At 34.0% G+C, this 17,816-nt stretch overlaps 1 protein-coding gene and 2 non-coding genes across 5 annotated transcripts in view; 1 reads left to right on the top strand and 2 right to left on the bottom strand.

Moving 5' to 3' along the window:
* Window positions 1-17,816, bottom strand: part of LOC106111455 (paired box protein Pax-5) — a 75,705-nt gene that overhangs the window by 42,668 nt on the left and 15,221 nt on the right. For 2 of the 3 annotated variants that reach the window (XM_013293564.1, XM_013293565.1), the window contains exons 2-3: window positions 5,554-5,975; window positions 5,010-5,066 (exon numbers count right to left, since the gene is read on the bottom strand). In XM_013293564.1, coding sequence (XP_013149018.1) covers window positions 5,010-5,066; window positions 5,554-5,716 — 220 coding nt within the window. In that variant the 5' untranslated portion in view covers window positions 5,717-5,975. The remainder of the gene's footprint in view (window positions 1-5,009; window positions 5,067-5,553; window positions 5,976-17,816) is intronic. The other variant, XM_013293566.1, reaches the window with a different exon arrangement.
* Trnak-uuu lies at window positions 6,951-7,023 on the bottom strand. Its single transcript has one exon. It is a non-coding gene; the product is annotated as a tRNA-Lys (tRNA).
* On the top strand, window positions 10,504-10,576 carry Trnak-uuu. The gene has a single exon. It is a non-coding gene; the product is annotated as a tRNA-Lys (tRNA).

Genomic DNA, 17,816 nt, shown 5'->3' with positions numbered 1-17,816 from the left:
CTTTAACTTACTTGATTAGTCTTTACGTTGATAAAGGAGACTTTGAACTTTATTTTTGAAACAGTAAGGTTGATTATACCATTTATAGTTATTGCAATTTTAAATTAGTTCCAAATTCAAACGAGTTCGATAACGTTTTATTGGCGTTAGAACTGTCAAAATTAAACTGAGGCGGTTTGAAGATGATATCAAGAAACATATATCTATCTCTTTTAGTCGTACGATTTTTTTATGTTATTTTTTTTTTAATAATATATTTGCTGTAACAACTTCATAAGGTAGTTCGATTAACTATTAAATTGGAGTTTTTGTTAAAACACGCAACTTATAAACATGTTTTTTGTTAAAAAAATCAATTTTGATACTAATCTAAATTAAAAATTACTATTGTAAATGAACAGTGTATATTTTGCTGGATAGATGTCGCCAAACTCAAATATATAAAAAATATTTTTACCTACATTTTGATCGTTACTTTTGGAAATAATAGACGAAAACAAAGAATCTATTGTAACATTTAAAACAGTATTGTTAAGAATAGTGTTTGCTACTTTTTAAACTAGATGGCGCTACTTTTACATTGAAAGTGTTTCGAGAAATACCAGATTGCAGAACTAATTTCCGTGAGTCAGCATAGACATGTTTCTTTACACGCTTAATGTTTTTTTTTTTTTAAATCTTCGTAAGTTATGATTAACAAGCATCTGTCTAGTTTCTAAAAGTTGAAAAAAATCTTTTTAAACATTACTAAAGTCGACGTAAATTTTATTTGAATTTAGTGTTTTACAGCTTGCATAGACATTCAGACACAAAAAAAATTTAAATGTGATTTTGATGTAATTTGGAATTTTTCTTTTCCACACAGAAAACAGGCGTAAAGTGGAATTAATTCCGCATTTCGTCTGATGAGTGTGGTGCTGGAGGCCTAATTTTAGTCCTTTTCCCTTTCCACCCTTTTCTTAAGAGGTAAGGGTGGGAAGGAAAAGTGAAGAAAAAGATTTGACGGTGGAGGAGACGCATAGGAAGGGGAAATGTTCTCTTGCGTTGCGTCTCCTCCTCCGTCAATTAAGGATAGGCAACGCATCTGCAATTGCGGATGTTTATGGGCAGCGGTCGCTTTCCATTTCGGTGGATTGAGGTAGCCGCTTGCTCGTTTGTCATCTTATATTAAAAAAAAAAACAAACAGACACTCCAATTTTATTATATGTGAAAAATGTTACAACTGTCAACTGTGACTCCTCTATTTGAATCTTTGATAGAATTATCGATTGTTTTAATTTTATCCCTTTATTAGTGGTACAGGCTCTTGTAATAAGATACAAGGAGATTTGTGTGTAGCGCGAAGGGAAGTCGCTCCCAAGGAAGTGGCTGCGGTTAGCGGTGTAACACTCACATAGAATACCATCATTGTAGTAATTAGTGGGATAATAAAATTTATAAAATAAGACACGATATCTAACTTAACTAAGCTTAAGTTTTTAAATAAATGCGAAACTTTAGATAGATGTTAGTTAGTAAACTGCTGAACGAATGTCGATGTTAAAGCATAGATGTAGAGCATAATCTAGAAAACAGACTACTTTCTTTATTAAACTCCACGCTGACGGAGGCAAGATATAGATATATTACTAACAAGTTGTTGCCCGTAACTTCGTCTGCATGAAATTAAAAAAAGAATGAAAACATAGGCTGTTTCTGATAGTGTTTTAATGGTTTTTTTTTTCATGCAAATGTCCAAAAATACAAATCTATCCTATTTATAATCTATGCTATTATAATAAAGCGTAAATATACGCTTCTTTGTTGCCTAAGATGTCAGCAATTACACCATATTTTTGGATACTTCTTTTTAAATAAAAAGGTCTACACTTACGTCACGCTTTAGGCTACACATTTTCACGCTATTAAACTTAGGGGCTAAATATTTTGGATGAAAACCCTAATGTAGGAAAGAGACCAAAAGTTGCTGCCAACATCAAGGAAGCAAGTTTGTCATTATGTCATGTCATTTTGTCATTTGTAATTGATAATTTGACAAATGTAAACAATGAAATAAAATTTTCATAATTTCATGCGGATGAAGTCGCATGGGAACAGCTAGTATTAGTATAAACAAGATCTTTAAATGGGAATTTGAAATCTATCTATTGCAAACTTTAGTTTTTAGATTTATAGATTTGGTACTATAAATGATAAATTAATATAACACCTTTATAAATAGAATAAAAACGGATAAAACAGATACGACTTCCGATCACGCGCGTCGAAAGCGAAACCAGTAATAAACGAAAAACTGGTATTTTTTTGTTGACGTGACCCGACAGTGACTGGCAGTGGCTTCTTATCAAAGTGAGACATAACTTCACGATACTGCCTTTCGAAAGTACTGCCAAAACTAGTATTAGGGTACTGCGAGGTAGGGGACCGTCCAGGGCGGAAAAGGCTCCATAACCTTATAGGGGCGTCTGTTTCGTACGGGTTACAGTGAGAAGGACACCTCAAGCTTAGAGGGGCGACTTATAAATCTCGCCCAGGGCGCCGTTAATGCCGTTCTTGAGTATAGTAACGGATTTTTAAATTCAGGAACCGTTTATAAAGTATCTATCTATCGGACTAAAGGAGATAGTAACTTCTGCACTTACAAAGTTGACCTGATGAAACTATCAAGAAGTCCGTGTGTTAGGCCCTTTGTTGTTAGTCACCACTGTTATACTTGAAACAATAACTTAAGCAACAATTGTAGTAAATTAATCTTTCAAATTAAATGTATAAAAATGTTGGTAACACAAAGAAATGCGATTTTACGTCTAAAAACGGGAGATTTTGTGATAGTCCAAATTAAAATTTTAACCACAACATAAAAGTGAAATGGTAAACGCTTGTTTTCTTTTTGATTGATATTTCTGTTCTTAGTTTGTTTTGTGTTTCAAATGTTACATCTGACCGTAACAAATTGAAGAAATAACAATGAAATTTATTGAACAATACACATTAATGAATAACTATTTGTTAACTATTTTACTTAAATTGAACACTAGTTAATGCTCGCGATTTTGTCCTTTTGAAATGTTACTTAGCGTACCTTTCCAATGGTGAAAGAATTTTTCATATCGGCCTAGTAGTTTTTGAGTTATTTCAATATATACAAAAATACAAATCTTTACTCTTAAATTAGTGGATATTCAAAAAGTGAATTTTACTTGAAATCTACAATAATTTCTAGTATTTTTTTAGTATAAGTTTTGAATTGTTCAAGCTTTACAAATCCTTAATATTCCCATAGATTCCCATAGATTATGAATGCATCTAAACAGCACATCGCTTCATTGAGAGATCCCCACATCGGTCGAGTAACCAGTCGAGTAGGCGGCGGAGTGAATGGAGCATTTTTTGTGCGAGTACACTTGTCTAAATCAGTGTGAAATTAGTTGCCGCCGCTGCGACTCGACTAGTTTTCTTGCGCGATGTGGGGTTATACTGCCAGCGGTTTTAAATTATACAAGATTTTTTTTAATTATACTGTCATTTTTATGTGTTTACTTTTATTAGGTAATATTTATGTTCTTGATTTTTTATTCCGTTAAGATACGCTATTTTCGATTTAGAAATCAATTGCTTGTACAATTGTTTATGTAGTTTAAAAACTTATTGTTTTAAAAATTGTGGCACGGATTAATCACTGGAAGACAACTTAAATTTCGTTGATTTTAATAAGATTATTAAAATAAAACTTGGAATTCAAATGAATTATTAAAAAAAACTCATCAGTATTATTTAGCATTTCATTTGCATTCGTTGTTTAGATTAATTTAAAAAATTAAATTTGTTTAAATTTCAATAAATCAACGTCCAAAAGATCAGTTTTACAGTGCCTAATAATCACTAGTAATCAATGATTTAAATCAGATTTTTAAATATACTCCCGTTAGAATTCGGGCCACACCTTTACCAAAAACCTATAACCGCTCATAGATAAGGCGGAGGCTGTTCTGATTCGTTGAAAATGGAAGCATGCAACTTATTTCTTGACTATGATACTGCACAATAAACCTTCAGTTCACACCGAAATATAAAAAAAAATATCGATAGACATTATATTATTTAAAAAAAAGATTTCAAGTTACACATCTATTTGTGTTATAGTCTTTGCCACCAAAGGATAATAAACATTTATGGTTTCATTTTATACCATTAACAAACTAGTAACTGAATAATTATTTATTCTCTTATAAATATCTTATTATTATCATACTAATATAAATGTTTTAGATGGATGGATGTTTGTTAGAGTTTGTAGCCTAAACGGCTGAACAGATTTCGATGAAATTTGGTATAGATGTAGAGGATAGTCTGAAAGAACACATAGGATACTCACTATTGTTTTTTTTTAATTTAACGCGGAAGGAGTCGCGGGCGAAAGCTAGTAATGTTATAAAATTGGTTTGTATTATATACTTATGTTGGGTTTCTGAAGTTTTCATTTATTTAATTATTACCTAGTGATTCATTATTATGTTAATATAAGTTTTAAAAGAGTAAAACTCAAGTTACGTAGTTCAGAATTATTTTATAAATTTATCGAGCCATAAGCACTATCGAATGGTTAAAAGTAGTTTGGAAATCATTGACAGTGGTAGAGCCCGCTTTAACATCTTCACACGAATGAGTCGGCTCGCCCGGTGCAATACCACGACCACACAGAAAACAGGCGTGAAGTGGAAGCAATTCCGTATCGTCTGATGAGTGTGGTGCCGGAGGCCCTACTTTAGTCCCTATTCCTTCCCACCTTTTTTCTTATACGAAAAGGATGGGAAGGGAACGTGGATTTGACGGTACAGGGGACGCATAGAAAAGGGAAATATACTCTTCATGTGTGTCTCCTCCGCTGATTAAGGGTAGGCAACGCATCTGCAATTGCGGATGTCTATGAGCAGCGGTCGCGGTTCAGATGACCGGTTGGTTGTTTGTCACCTTATGATATAAAAAAAAAGTTTTATAATGCACTTACCATCTCCGCCCTGGCCGCTGCTGTGTGCGTGGTACTGCTCGTCTGTGAAATCATACTCTACATCAGCTCAGACATCTGCTCTATATAACAATGACACAAACACCCTGTATATGGTGTTTGTAAATAACGATGATAGAACAGCCTGTATAGAGGACATCTGTAAATCACATTTATAGAAGTCTTGGTGTAAGTGATGTCCATGTAAATCTTACTAATATTATATTTAGATAGATTAGTGTATGAATGAATATTAGTTAATTTGTAGCCTAAATTGCTGAACAAATCTGGATGAAATTTAGAATAGATGTAGTATGAACACAGTCTACTTATTTTTTTTTATTCCACGCGGACAGAGTCTCGGACGAAAGTTATACATTATATTTGACTATGGTAATTTGGATAATAGATGGATGGACATCCTGTATAATATCTATTGAAGTAATTTGTGATTTGGTAAGTTTTTAAGTCCGGGCAAAATTTATACAGAGTGATTTTTTTCATTAATTAAAGTTAAAAATTTATTTAACTAATTAGGAATACTGACCTCCATTCCGATGTTCATTGGTGATCATCTCCTGGCTCTGCAACGTTGGAGCATGGATGAGGACCTTCTGTTGAGGGCTGTGGGGGTCCAGACCCTCAACTTCCAGCAGTGGCGCATGTGGCTCATAGCCATGCACCACCAGGGTAGGCGCATGGATGTCCATCGCGTACCCCCCTACACCATCACTCTTGTACGAATCAATTTTTGCGAATTACCCTCACTTTTATATAAAAAAAACTATTTTAGTTGGCTGGATTGCACTTGAGTATGCTAGAGTATTCTTGTTATTTGAAGGAACTATTTAGTCGTTTTACAGAATGTCCTAATTCTACACTTGACTGTCACATCGTAATATTGTATATTGTTTTCACGTCACCGTACTTTCTTTCTCATTTTCAATCGTAGTTTCACCATTTTGTTACCTATAACAAAAAAATACAATAAATATAATTTTAAATTCAGAATCAAAGAGATTCAAAAATATAGAGGAGGCATAGTTGACATTTGAAACATTTTTCACATAATCTCACTAACGCTGTATATAATTCATCATCATAATCCTTATCCTACTCCCGTAGTATCGGCACAACAGGTTTTTATCCTCCACATAACTCTATCATACGTCATCTCAGCCATCACTCCCTCGATCATGTCACCTTTCACGCAATCCATCTCTTTCTATGTCTACCTCTACCGGTGTACCACACTCGTAACTTTCACACACCTTTGCCATAACATGCCCCCATGCTAACCTTTTACTCCTTACCTACCACTGGTGCTACTGTCAAATTTCTTTCTATTTGTATTTAAATGTTTTTAACACGGTTTAGTTTATTTTCTTACAAAAGACGGAGCTTATTATAATTTTATAAAAAGTTTTATTACATGTCAATACAATACGACGTGGTACTAAATTTGACAACTGATATAGTACCTTTCAAGCTTCCGGTGAAAAAAATTCTTCATTATGCCTCGTCTATACAATTTTTAAATATCTTTGCTTAGTATCTATACTATTATAAAAAAGCGTAAACACACACTTCTTTGTTCCCTAAGATATCAACAATTACAGCATGTTTTAAAAAAAAATCTTTTTTTAATAAAAAGCCCTATAGTTAAGTCACGCTTTAGGCTATATATTTTTACGCTATTAAACTTAGGTGAGGTAAATATTTTGGATAAAAACCCTAATATGGGAAAGAGACCATAAGTTACTGCCAACATCAAGGAAGCAAAATTTCCATTGAAAGGTAATTGGTATTTTGACATTTGCAATTGAGAATTGACAAATGTAAACAATAAAATAAAATTTTCATAATTTTATGCGGATGAAGTCGCACGGGAACAGCTAGTAACATAATAATAATTGCAACAGAATTTTACTATACAAAAAAGTCCGCCCGAACAGGGACTTGAACCCTGGACCCTTGGATTAAAAGTCCAATGCTCTACCGACTGAGCTATCCGGGCTCTATACGTCAATGTCAAATTAGCCTTGTTATTTAGATAGAGTAACAACCCGAAACATTTAAAAACTTTCAAGTTTAAAATTAAATCTATATAAAACAATATAAAGCTTGCAAATAAATCAAGTTGAGCTTCCGTTTTGCAAATAAAACGTTCTGCAGTTTATTTTAACAAAGTCCGGCGTCGCCTCCAACCATTGTTTTCTGTACCACAGAGGTATGAAACTAGTGGAGTGGGTAAACAATAAATAAATCTATTAAACTTTTTTCAATTTTTCACATTACAAAACGCGGGTGCATAATTTAGGTACGTATTAAATTATTTATGTAAGCATGTTCATGTTTTTTAATATATTTGCATTTTAAAATTAGATATATTTTTTATATAGCTAGTGTCGTGTATGTTATCTTTTAAACCTGTGTTTAATTATTGTTTTGAATTATGTTACTATGTTATGTTATGTTGTGGTACGGGCATGTTATGAGGGGTACATCGGTAGAGGTAGACCTAGAAAGAGATGGATGGATTGCGTGAAAGATGACGTGATCAAGAAGGGAGTGATGACTGAGATGACGGATGATAGAGTCCTTTGGAGGACGAAAACCCGGTGCGTTGACCCTACGGGAGTAGGATAAGGCAGGGGGGATGATGATGATGATGAGTTAAGTTACTCAAGGACATTATAGCATTTCTGTTCAAATATTTTTTAAAATCAGTCCGGTAGTTTGTAAGTTAATTTATTTTAAACATTTTAATCCTTTCAATAAGCGTATTGTCTATACCTTTCATAGCTCTATGTAACAATTGGGTAAAACAGAGCTCATCGCCTGCGCTCCCACAGGACGGCCTTTTGTTCTCAAATTCTAATGTTACTGCATTCCATACAACGTTTAATGTGTACTTACAAAATACTGTATTTACTCCTTCATAATATACTAGGTTTTGCCCGCGACTCTGTCCCCGTGGAATTAAAAAAAAAAGTGAATGGCCTGTGTGTTCTTCCAGACTATTCCCTACATCTGTACAAAATTTCATCGAAATCCGTTCAGGCGTTTAGGCTACAAACTCTAACATCCATCCATCCATCTAAACTTTCGCATTTACAAGCATTTGAAGGATGACTAGCTGTTGCTCGCGACTTCATTCCCATGAAATTACAAAATAATATAAAACATAGCCTATGTTACTCAGAGAAAAATTGCCTTTCTAATGGTAAAAGAATTTTTAAAAGCGACCCAATAGTTTTTGTATTATTATAATATGTAAAAAAATACAAATATTTCCTCTTTACAATATTAGGTAAATTCGAAAGAAAAAATCAAAAGAAAGAAAAGAGATGTAGAATTAACCTAGAAGTTAAATTAAGTTATTTAACTGCATAAGTTAAGTAATTTTGTTGTCTTTGTATTAGTTAATTCCTTAAAATAGCTGTCTTTATCACCAAAAGTTTAAATATTCAATAAGCACAAGCCTACAGTCAACGGCCATCCTACACAAGGCTGTGGGAACTCTCTAACAATGACTGAGACACATGAGATTGTTGCCGAAGATATATCGCGAGATATCGCATTTAAAACTTTGCCTGAACAGGTTTTTGAGATTACCTCGTATTTTTAAAATGCGTTTTTAAATTTAACTTTGAGAGTTGTAGAGGAAAAATAATATACTTTGAAAATAATTATTATTTATTACTGAATGTAATTTTCATCTTTTTTAATCTTCACACACTACTCCAGTATCGTGTATATTATTTATGATTAGTAAATAAGTTAATAATAAAACTAATTTGACTTTTAAAAGAAAATTAAAAGTTCTTTTATTATCTTTTCAAAAACGTTAAACTCATAAAGTATAATACTATTTTTAAATTTAAATTTATATCTTTTCCCTTGATTCTTTTCTCTCTCTTTTAAAACAGTTAACATATTATGCGCACATTCTATTTGTGTTATTCCAATAAAGACTCTTTTAATCTGTGTTGTAGTTTTGCATACATTTTATTTTTCATAACATGTTTATGTACGAATTTTTTCTTTCATTTTATTTTTACTCATGTGTATGTGATAATTTATACTTATCCACTGCTACTACTGACGTGTGGATGATCCCAAGGGTTCTCGCGGAAGATCAGCGTTGGTACTTCAATAGGAGCATCCAGCATTTATAGCTGAGCGAGGGCCCAATCCGGTCAGCATTGCAACGCTAATTTTAAATATTTCTTTTTCTTTTTTTCATTTCATTAGTTATTTTTCTCATTATTTTGTGTTTTAATATTTTTTTTTCATAATTGTAGTGTTGACAAGGATTAAACATTATTTTATTTATTTATATTTTTATTTTTTAAATAGATGTTTTGTTTCATTTTGAATTCAATATATCAAAATTTTCTTGTAAATTATCCGAAGATATATCGTTAAGTTTTTAGACCGTGTATAAGGATTTTCCCACGCGTCATATCCGGCGATTTATATCTGCAATTCTGCTTACCTCCATAAAGGTAGGTTTAATGACATTCCTATATACAATTTCTTTGTTTTATTAATTAAATTTTTGTTAGAAAACTAATCCAGTATGATAAAATATAACTTTCATCATCTACCCTGACTTATCCTACTCCCGTAGGGCGCACCGGGTTTTCGTCCTCCAAATAACTCTATCATCAGTCATCTCAGTCATCACTCCTTTCTTGATTATGTCACCTTTCAATCCATCCATCTCTTTCTAGGTCTACCTCTACCGGTGTACCTCCACACTCATAACGTCCTTATTATCTTAATTTCATCTTTTTGATTTTATGAAATTAAAAAATATACTCTCCGTAAATAAACTTTAGGTTTTCTACAAAAAATCGAATGCAAAGTGTGAGACAACCCTTATTTTACAAATTACAATAAAAAGTTCGTCAATAACAAGGTGTCAGAAACAATATAATGACGTAATGACGTGAGAAAGTCAAGATGTCTCCAAACTCACACTAACTTAATGATGTACCACAATTCGATAGAAAACATTGTTTAAAACCTTCAGTTTCCACTGCCGGAATACATGTATAGAAACACTTTCATCCCTTTATAAAAATAAAGATACCAATATGTTTGTTGCAAATTTTGCAATAGTAAAATAGACATAAAAATATTGTACCATTTAAATTAGAGTAAATCAAACTAATAATATACATGCCTAATTTTGGATGGATGTTTGTAACTTCGAAACGGTTAAACGGTTAGTCTGGAAAGCGACATAGCTACTTACTAAGTTTTTATTGAATTCGGACAAAGTCATGGGCAAAAGCTAGTTAAACATAATTAAGAATCATTAATATTAATTAATTGTTAGTCAAATGTAATTCTTCTGTTTATTTTCCATAATAAAATAATCCATACGTAATTAAACGTAACCAACTTCAAAATTATGCAATAATTGATAAGAGTTTGAAGTGCTCTGTAGTAAAACAGATATGTTAATTTCAACAAATATTCCACTGCCCGGATAGCTCAGTCGGTAGAGCATTGGACTTTTAATCCAAGGGTCCAGGGTTCAAGTCCCTGTTCGGGCGATAGCACTTTTTGTTAATGTTCAGAACTCAATTGTTAATCTGTACTAATATTATAAAGAGGAAAGATTTGTGTTTTTGTATGTATTGAAATAACTCAAAAACTACTGGGCCGATTATAAAAATTCTTTTACCGTTACAAAGGTATACAAAGGCTATATTTTTTAATTTGACGCGGGCAAAGTCGTGAGCAACAGCTAGTTATTATTAAAACATATTAACTGCTTTATTATTGTCTTGATTGCAAAATGATTTTGAATACATTTTAAACATTTCTTTACATTTGAAATCTACGAAGCAGTGTTTAGTGTTCAATTTTAAAGGCACTTTTAAAACGCAATAGCAAAATGAACTCAACTTTGTATAATTAGTAAAAGTTTTTTGTAAATTCAAATTTGACATTTCAAGACTTTAATTTAAATGTATATTAATGTATTTAATTAACAAAAACTCGTAAGGCTACAGTTTTATATTTACTAATACTCTATCACTAATTAGTTTGAGGCCACGTGTTATCAAAAACCAAGATGGCCGTCGACAAAATGGCGGCCAAGTCACACGCGGACAAAAACCAGCGACATTGAAATGCATACGTTATTGTCTTAGCCGAATTAGAACAAAGGCGAGTTTAATTATTAACGAAGTAACTATGATTTTAGAATATATCAGTACAAGAAAAACTGCTCACAAATAAAAGGGGACGGTAACATTTAGTAACTATCTCTAGAAAACTTAACTAGAGAATTTTAATCTACCTACCAACTTACATAATACCGTTAAATCACAATAATTATACAACACCAATAACATAACGCCTGTAACCCAGGGGGATAGGCAGAGACTACGGACCCCCAATTAGCGTTAACATAACTATCTCGCTTCGTCAAAATTAAATATCACAGATTGAGTACTTAATGCCTTATTTAGATCTTTTCCCTTTTTCACCCTGCTTGTGCAAGTAAAGGATATGATGGAAAATGGATTTATCAGGGGAAAGGACATATAGGTGGGAGGATATATCCTTCTGTGCGTCCTTTGTTGATCAATAAGTAGTCAACACACGTTCCTTCGTATTACGGACGTCCAATGAGCGTTGATTCTTCCCCCCACATCGCCCCCTTCTTTTGTAAAAAATATGAATATATCTATCGTCTAGTCACTTCGCTTTTGTGAATACAGATTGCTTGTTTGTCGTCTTATAAATCTGTCACAGTCAACATGAAATGAAATTCCATAAAGTTTATCATGGTCACCCTAATTGTTTTCTGTAGCTCGTTTTAAAACAGGTCTGTACTTGTCCGTCATCACACGTATGCGATATATACCTTGTTCAAGGACTGCGATCTTTTTTACAATAAAACAATGAACTCATGAAATTTTAAGTTGGAAATTACGTTGTTTGAATTAGTCACTCTTGTTCTTTGCAATGATCTGTATCAAATCATACTTCTATACTAATATTATAAAGAGGAAAGATTTGTATTTTTGTATGTATTGAAATAACTTAAAAACTACGGGACCGATTTTAAAAATTATTACACCGTTAGAAAGGTAATTTATCTGTAAGTAACATAGGCTATATTTTTTTTAATATAACTGGGATGAAGTCGCGAGCGACAGCTAGTATATTATAAATGCGAAAGTTTAGATGGATGTTTGTTGTGTGTAGCCTAAAGTGTTGAACGGATTTCGATGTAATATGGTATAGATGTAGAGGATAGTCTGGAAGAATACATAGGCTTACTTCTCTTGTTTTTTTCCATAATGTAATTTATTATTAAATTGATTGCATTAAATATATTCCTATACGACTGAATATTTCCTTTACCATTGGAAAACTTAGTTATAAAGGATATATTTAAAGCTAACGGAAGGGTATAGATATATCCTCTTTATGTGCGTATCCTCCTCCGTCGAATAAGGATAGGCAACGCATCTACAATTGTGGATGTCTATGGGCAGCGGTCGCTTTGTTTTGGCGGATTCAGGTGGCCGCTTGCTCGTTTGCCACCTTATGTTATGTAAAAAAAAAGATGTACATACTACTCGATTCCAAAAAAAAAGGATTAACAGGGACACAATCGATTAGTAAGAGGTGTGCTTTCGCTCTAAGAAAGTATGGATGTATTGTGGGATATCCGTAAGAAGGGAATTCAGGAAAATAGTATAGTGAAGAATATAAATGGACAAATCGTGTTGAAAAAAATAACATATCTCAAGGATTTATGTAAATAATTCGGCAGTGGAATATAATTTGAACTTTTTAAAGTATGTAGATTTATGCTTATTAGATAGATAACATCCTACATGTCTGCAGCAAAGAACCTCGTCTCACATCTGTTAAGCTTTTGGACAGCCCAATACCCTGGGAAGACCAAGTTAAATACTTAGGTGTTACCCTTGACACAAAACTCAACTTCTCCGCACACGTCACCCGGGTCAGGAACCGCGCGGCTTTCATCTTAGGTCGTCTTTCCGCGTTAATTAATAAAAAGAGCAAAATGTCCCTTCGTAATAAGGTGACACTCTATAAATCTGTAGTGCGTCCCGTCATGACGTATGCTAGCCCGGTATTCGCGCACATCTCGCCGAAACAAATACACCGACTTCAGGTGATTCAAAATAGATTCATGCGCAGAGCCACAGGGGCCCCGTGGTACATGCGCAATAGTGATCTTCACATCGACTTGGACTTACCCACCATAGCCCAACACCTGAAGCAGGCGTCGCGTCGATATTTTGACTCTGCCGTCGGTCATCCTAATTCGTTAGTTGTAGGTGCCGCCACCTACAACCCAATCGCGCTCGGTAAATTTCGACGTGATCATCGCAGACCTAGGCACGTTCTTGACTTTCAAGACGATGAAACAACAATCGCTCAGGCTAGGATTAAACAACTACGACAGACAAAACGCCGTAGTCGCTGCCGACTACGGCAATCATTCCCGCGATACGGCCTCATAGCAGGCAGGTTCTCTCCTATCAATGATAGAAGCGTTGCTGGAGTTTCTTCCGCCACTTCTTCTCCCAGCGCTAACGCTTTCCGAAGTGGTAGTAATGTTAGATGTATTAATAATTATAATAATGATCAGATAGCAGCAACCGATCAAGTCGAGGTTCGGCCCTCTCGGGCGCCCTTGAATCGGAATGCTAAACGCGTATTGAGTGACAGCCCAAGCCGAGGTCCCCTCTCGGGGACCCTTGTGCTTAGTCACTCCATGGAGCGACCACCGAAGCGATCTAAGAGCTCGGTGGCCTCCCAATCCGGTAATAATAACGAAGTAACGGCCCGAGCCGAGGCTCCTGAGGGAGCCCTCGAGCCTAGTTACTCATAAAAGAGGTTTAGGCTAAGCGCCATCTGCGCTGGGCCACCTCAAGCCCGGTGAATCTGTAAATGCCTCTTCAAGGCAAACAGTGACAAATCAGTCATAAAAAAAAAAAAAAAAAAAAAAAAAAAAAAAAAAAAAAAAAAAAAAAACCTACATGTCTGGTCTAGTTTTATTTCATTAACAGTACAGTTTTTAGTTTAATAATGAAACGCGTAAAGTAAAATTGCGTAAACAATATAATTAAAGGAAATATCAAGATGCCAACAGCCAAAATCTAAAAGAAATCTATACTATCATAATAAATCGTAAACACACACTTTTTTGTTGCCTAGTAGTAGTAGTAGGGGCTACGGTTTCCGCAACTCCACGACTAGCGCGTATTTTGCGTGAGAATAAGACATGGATTACTCCAGCCAACCCAGCTCACCGAAGAACCCCAGCAGACCCTTAATATTGCTGGTGCTGGTTGTTGCCTAAGATGTCAGCAATTACAGTATATTTTTGAATAATTCTTACTTTAATAAAAAGTCCTACACTTACGCCACGCTTTAGGTTATATATTTTCACGCTATTAAATTTAGGGGATATATAAGTTGGATAAAAACCATAATGTAAGAAAAGGGACCGTAAGCTACAAGCTGCCAACATCAATGAAGTAAGATTGGCATGGTTTGTCTTCGTGTTACGTTATTTTGACATTTGCAATCGATAATTTTACAACAACAAAATCATAAATTCATGCGATTAAAGCCGCACGGGAACAGCTAGTCTTAAATATTTATCTTCGTAAGCAACATTTACAAACTGATGGACGTCAATTTGTAAGGATTTTGAAGTTAAAGCTTAGCCTTATTATTTAAAGCCCTATTTCATATTTATTAAAGAAACTTAATAAGTGTTCTTCCAGACTATTTTCTATATCTGTAACAAACATCGAGATCGTTTATCCGTTTTGGAGTTTGTTATAAACATCCATCCAAAGTTTCACGTTTATGATATTAACATTAATGGTTGAATATCCACTGATGGGACACCAGTAGTCTACTCGTATACTAATATTAGAGAAGAAAGAATTGTATTTTTTGTATGTATTGCAATAACTCAAAAACTACTGGGCAAATTTCAAAAATTCTTTCACCATTAAAAAGCTAAGATATCAGTTAGTAACATAGGCTATTTTTTTTTTACGTAAGCCAAATCGCTAGCAAATGTGAGTAAAAATAATCTTAAACCTTTTTCGTGTAAACTACCAAATCTACTAATTATTACTATAAAGTAGTTTTGGTAGTGAATTTCTATGAACGTATTAGTTTGAATTGACCAAGTTTCGCTAACCCCCTTTGTTTATTGGTGCATAACAGAGAGTCGATGGAAAAATGAGTTTTATAAACAATAGCAATTTTACGGTAGATTTCCCTTCGCCAGCCCCATCAGTATGCGCAGGTCAAATACAACTGTAAAGGAATACATAAAGGGAATTCTTTCACTTTTAAATCTTGGTTTTTACTTGGATGGATGTTTGTTAGAGTTTGTAGCCTAAACGGCTGTACAGATTTCGATGAAATTTGGCATATATGTAGAGGATAATCTGGAAGAATATATAGACTATTTTTTTTTAAGTTATAATTTAGTACTTTAAGTTTAATTTTGCATTAAAGTAAGTTATCTGAATACTTAAAATAGCGGAAAACTCACATAAAACTATAATTGGTAATTACAACCCTCTAGGCAAATTGACATGTAAATTACAATTGCGTTTTACATTCCGACGGTTGTCCACCAGGGGGCGCGATGATCGCGTGATAACTTAATGAAGGGTGGTTTAACTAAATGCGCATACTAAAGTGATTTTAAGTGGGAAAATTTTAAAGCACGCATGTTTGGCTTGTTTAACGGTCTAGTAACTTTGTTTGGTAAATGCTTATGCCGACTAAGTAGCACTATAACTTAGATAAAAGGTGTAATATTTGATTAAGTTAACAAAAAACATATAATATAAATTATGCCAAATTTCATAAATTTATCATAGTTACTGTATCGTAGATTTTTTTAATAAACAATAGAGAAGAAAAACTAAAAGTGTTATAAAATATTTTAAGATTCTAACAAATATAACGGATTATTTAAGACTAGCTTTCGCTCGCGACTCCGTCCGCGCGGAATTAAAAAAAAATGTTAGTAGACTTTGTGTTCTTCCAGACAATCCTCTACATCTAAGCTAAATTTCATCGAGATCCGATCAACCTTTTAGGCTACAAACTAACAAAGATCCATCTAAACTTTCGCATTTATAATATTACTAGCTTTTGCTCTCGACTCCGTCCGTGTGGAATTAAAAAAGGCAAGTAGCTTAGGTGTTCTTCCAGACTATCCTCTACATCTTAGCCAAATGTCATCAAGATCCGTTCAACCGTTTAGGTTACAAATTCTAACAAACATCCATCCATCTAAACTTTCGCATTTATAATATTACTAGCTTTCGCTCGCGATTCCGTCCGCGCGGAATAAAAAAATTCCAAGTAGCCTATGTGTTCTTCCAGACTATCCTCTACATCTTAGCCAAATGTCATCAAGATCCGTTCAACCGTTTAGGTCACAAATTCTAACAAACATCCATCCATCTAAACTTTCGCATTTATAATATTAGTATCATAGTAAGATTTATTTCAGTATTACGTTACCTGATACTCAAAGTTCAGCACTATTGCGACATTCTAACATAACTAACGAAAGTAAAGATAGCATTTTTCCTTTCATACACATAATGTTACATAGTGCGGCCTCGTCGGTGCCGTGGGAGCGACCGTGTGAATTAGCGCACTCACCTCTGTATAGTAGTACCCGTATATGATAACGATTCAATATCAAGTTCATTACTAACTTATGTTATAGTTTGATGCAATATCATCTCCCTTTATCCTACTCCTGTAGTTTCACAACAGTATTTTGTCCTTCGAATAACTCTAACATACGTCATCTCAGTCATCACTTCCTTTTCGATCATGTCACCTTTCACGCAATACATCTCTTTCTATGTCTACCTCTACCGGTGTACCATAACTAACGTTCTCCTTGTAACATGCGATTCCCTCCTCATCACATGCCCCCATGCTAACCTTTCACTCCTTACCTTCTCTACCACTAGGGCTTCTATCAAACTTGACGAAGACACGAATGTGTTCCCACACATCAATCTTAACATTCCCATTTCTGCCACATGTCTCCTTTCATCCGTCCCTTTCACTGCCATTACTAACTTACGGTATAGTTTAACGCAATATATTAATACCGAACTTTTTTGTAAGGGAAGTATTGGGAAGTTCCTTACCACGTGAAAGAGGATATGCTTAAGAGTAAATTCAGGTATAACGGTATCATCTTTGGTTGTAATTCGTGTAATATTAACAAATGAGTTAGCAACCAGTAATGAATTAACAAAGGAGAAAAAAAACACTCTAAGTAACGACTAGAGTACCTATTACATGACTAACGGCCAAATAATGAAACGAAATTTAAAACTTGATAGACAATACTTTAAAGGAGACTAGCTTTCGCTTGCGACTCCATCTGGAAATAAAAAATAATATAACACATAGCGTATGGTACTCACAGACAAAGTAGCTTTTTAATGGTGAAAGAATTTTTAAAATCGGCAAAATAGTTTTTGAGTTATTTCATTACAATCAAACAAGCAAAGTTTTCCTCTTTATATTAGTACTAGCTTTCGCCAGCGACTCCGTCCGCGTGGAATTAAAAAAAGAAAAATGAATAGCCTATGTGTTCTTCCAGACTATCCTCTACATTTATACCAAATTTCATCGAAATCCCTTCAGCCGTTTAGGCTACAAACTCTAATAAACATCCATCTATCCATCTATCCATCTAAACTTTCGCATTTATAATATTAGTATGAC

Source organism: Papilio polytes, unplaced genomic scaffold (assembly GCF_000836215.1).
Source record: "Papilio polytes unplaced genomic scaffold, Ppol_1.0 DF824169.1, whole genome shotgun sequence".
NCBI lineage: Eukaryota > Metazoa > Arthropoda > Insecta > Lepidoptera > Papilionidae > Papilio > Papilio polytes.
Note: the sequence above shows the minus strand (reverse complement) of the source record. Positions and strands in the feature narration are given on the sequence as shown.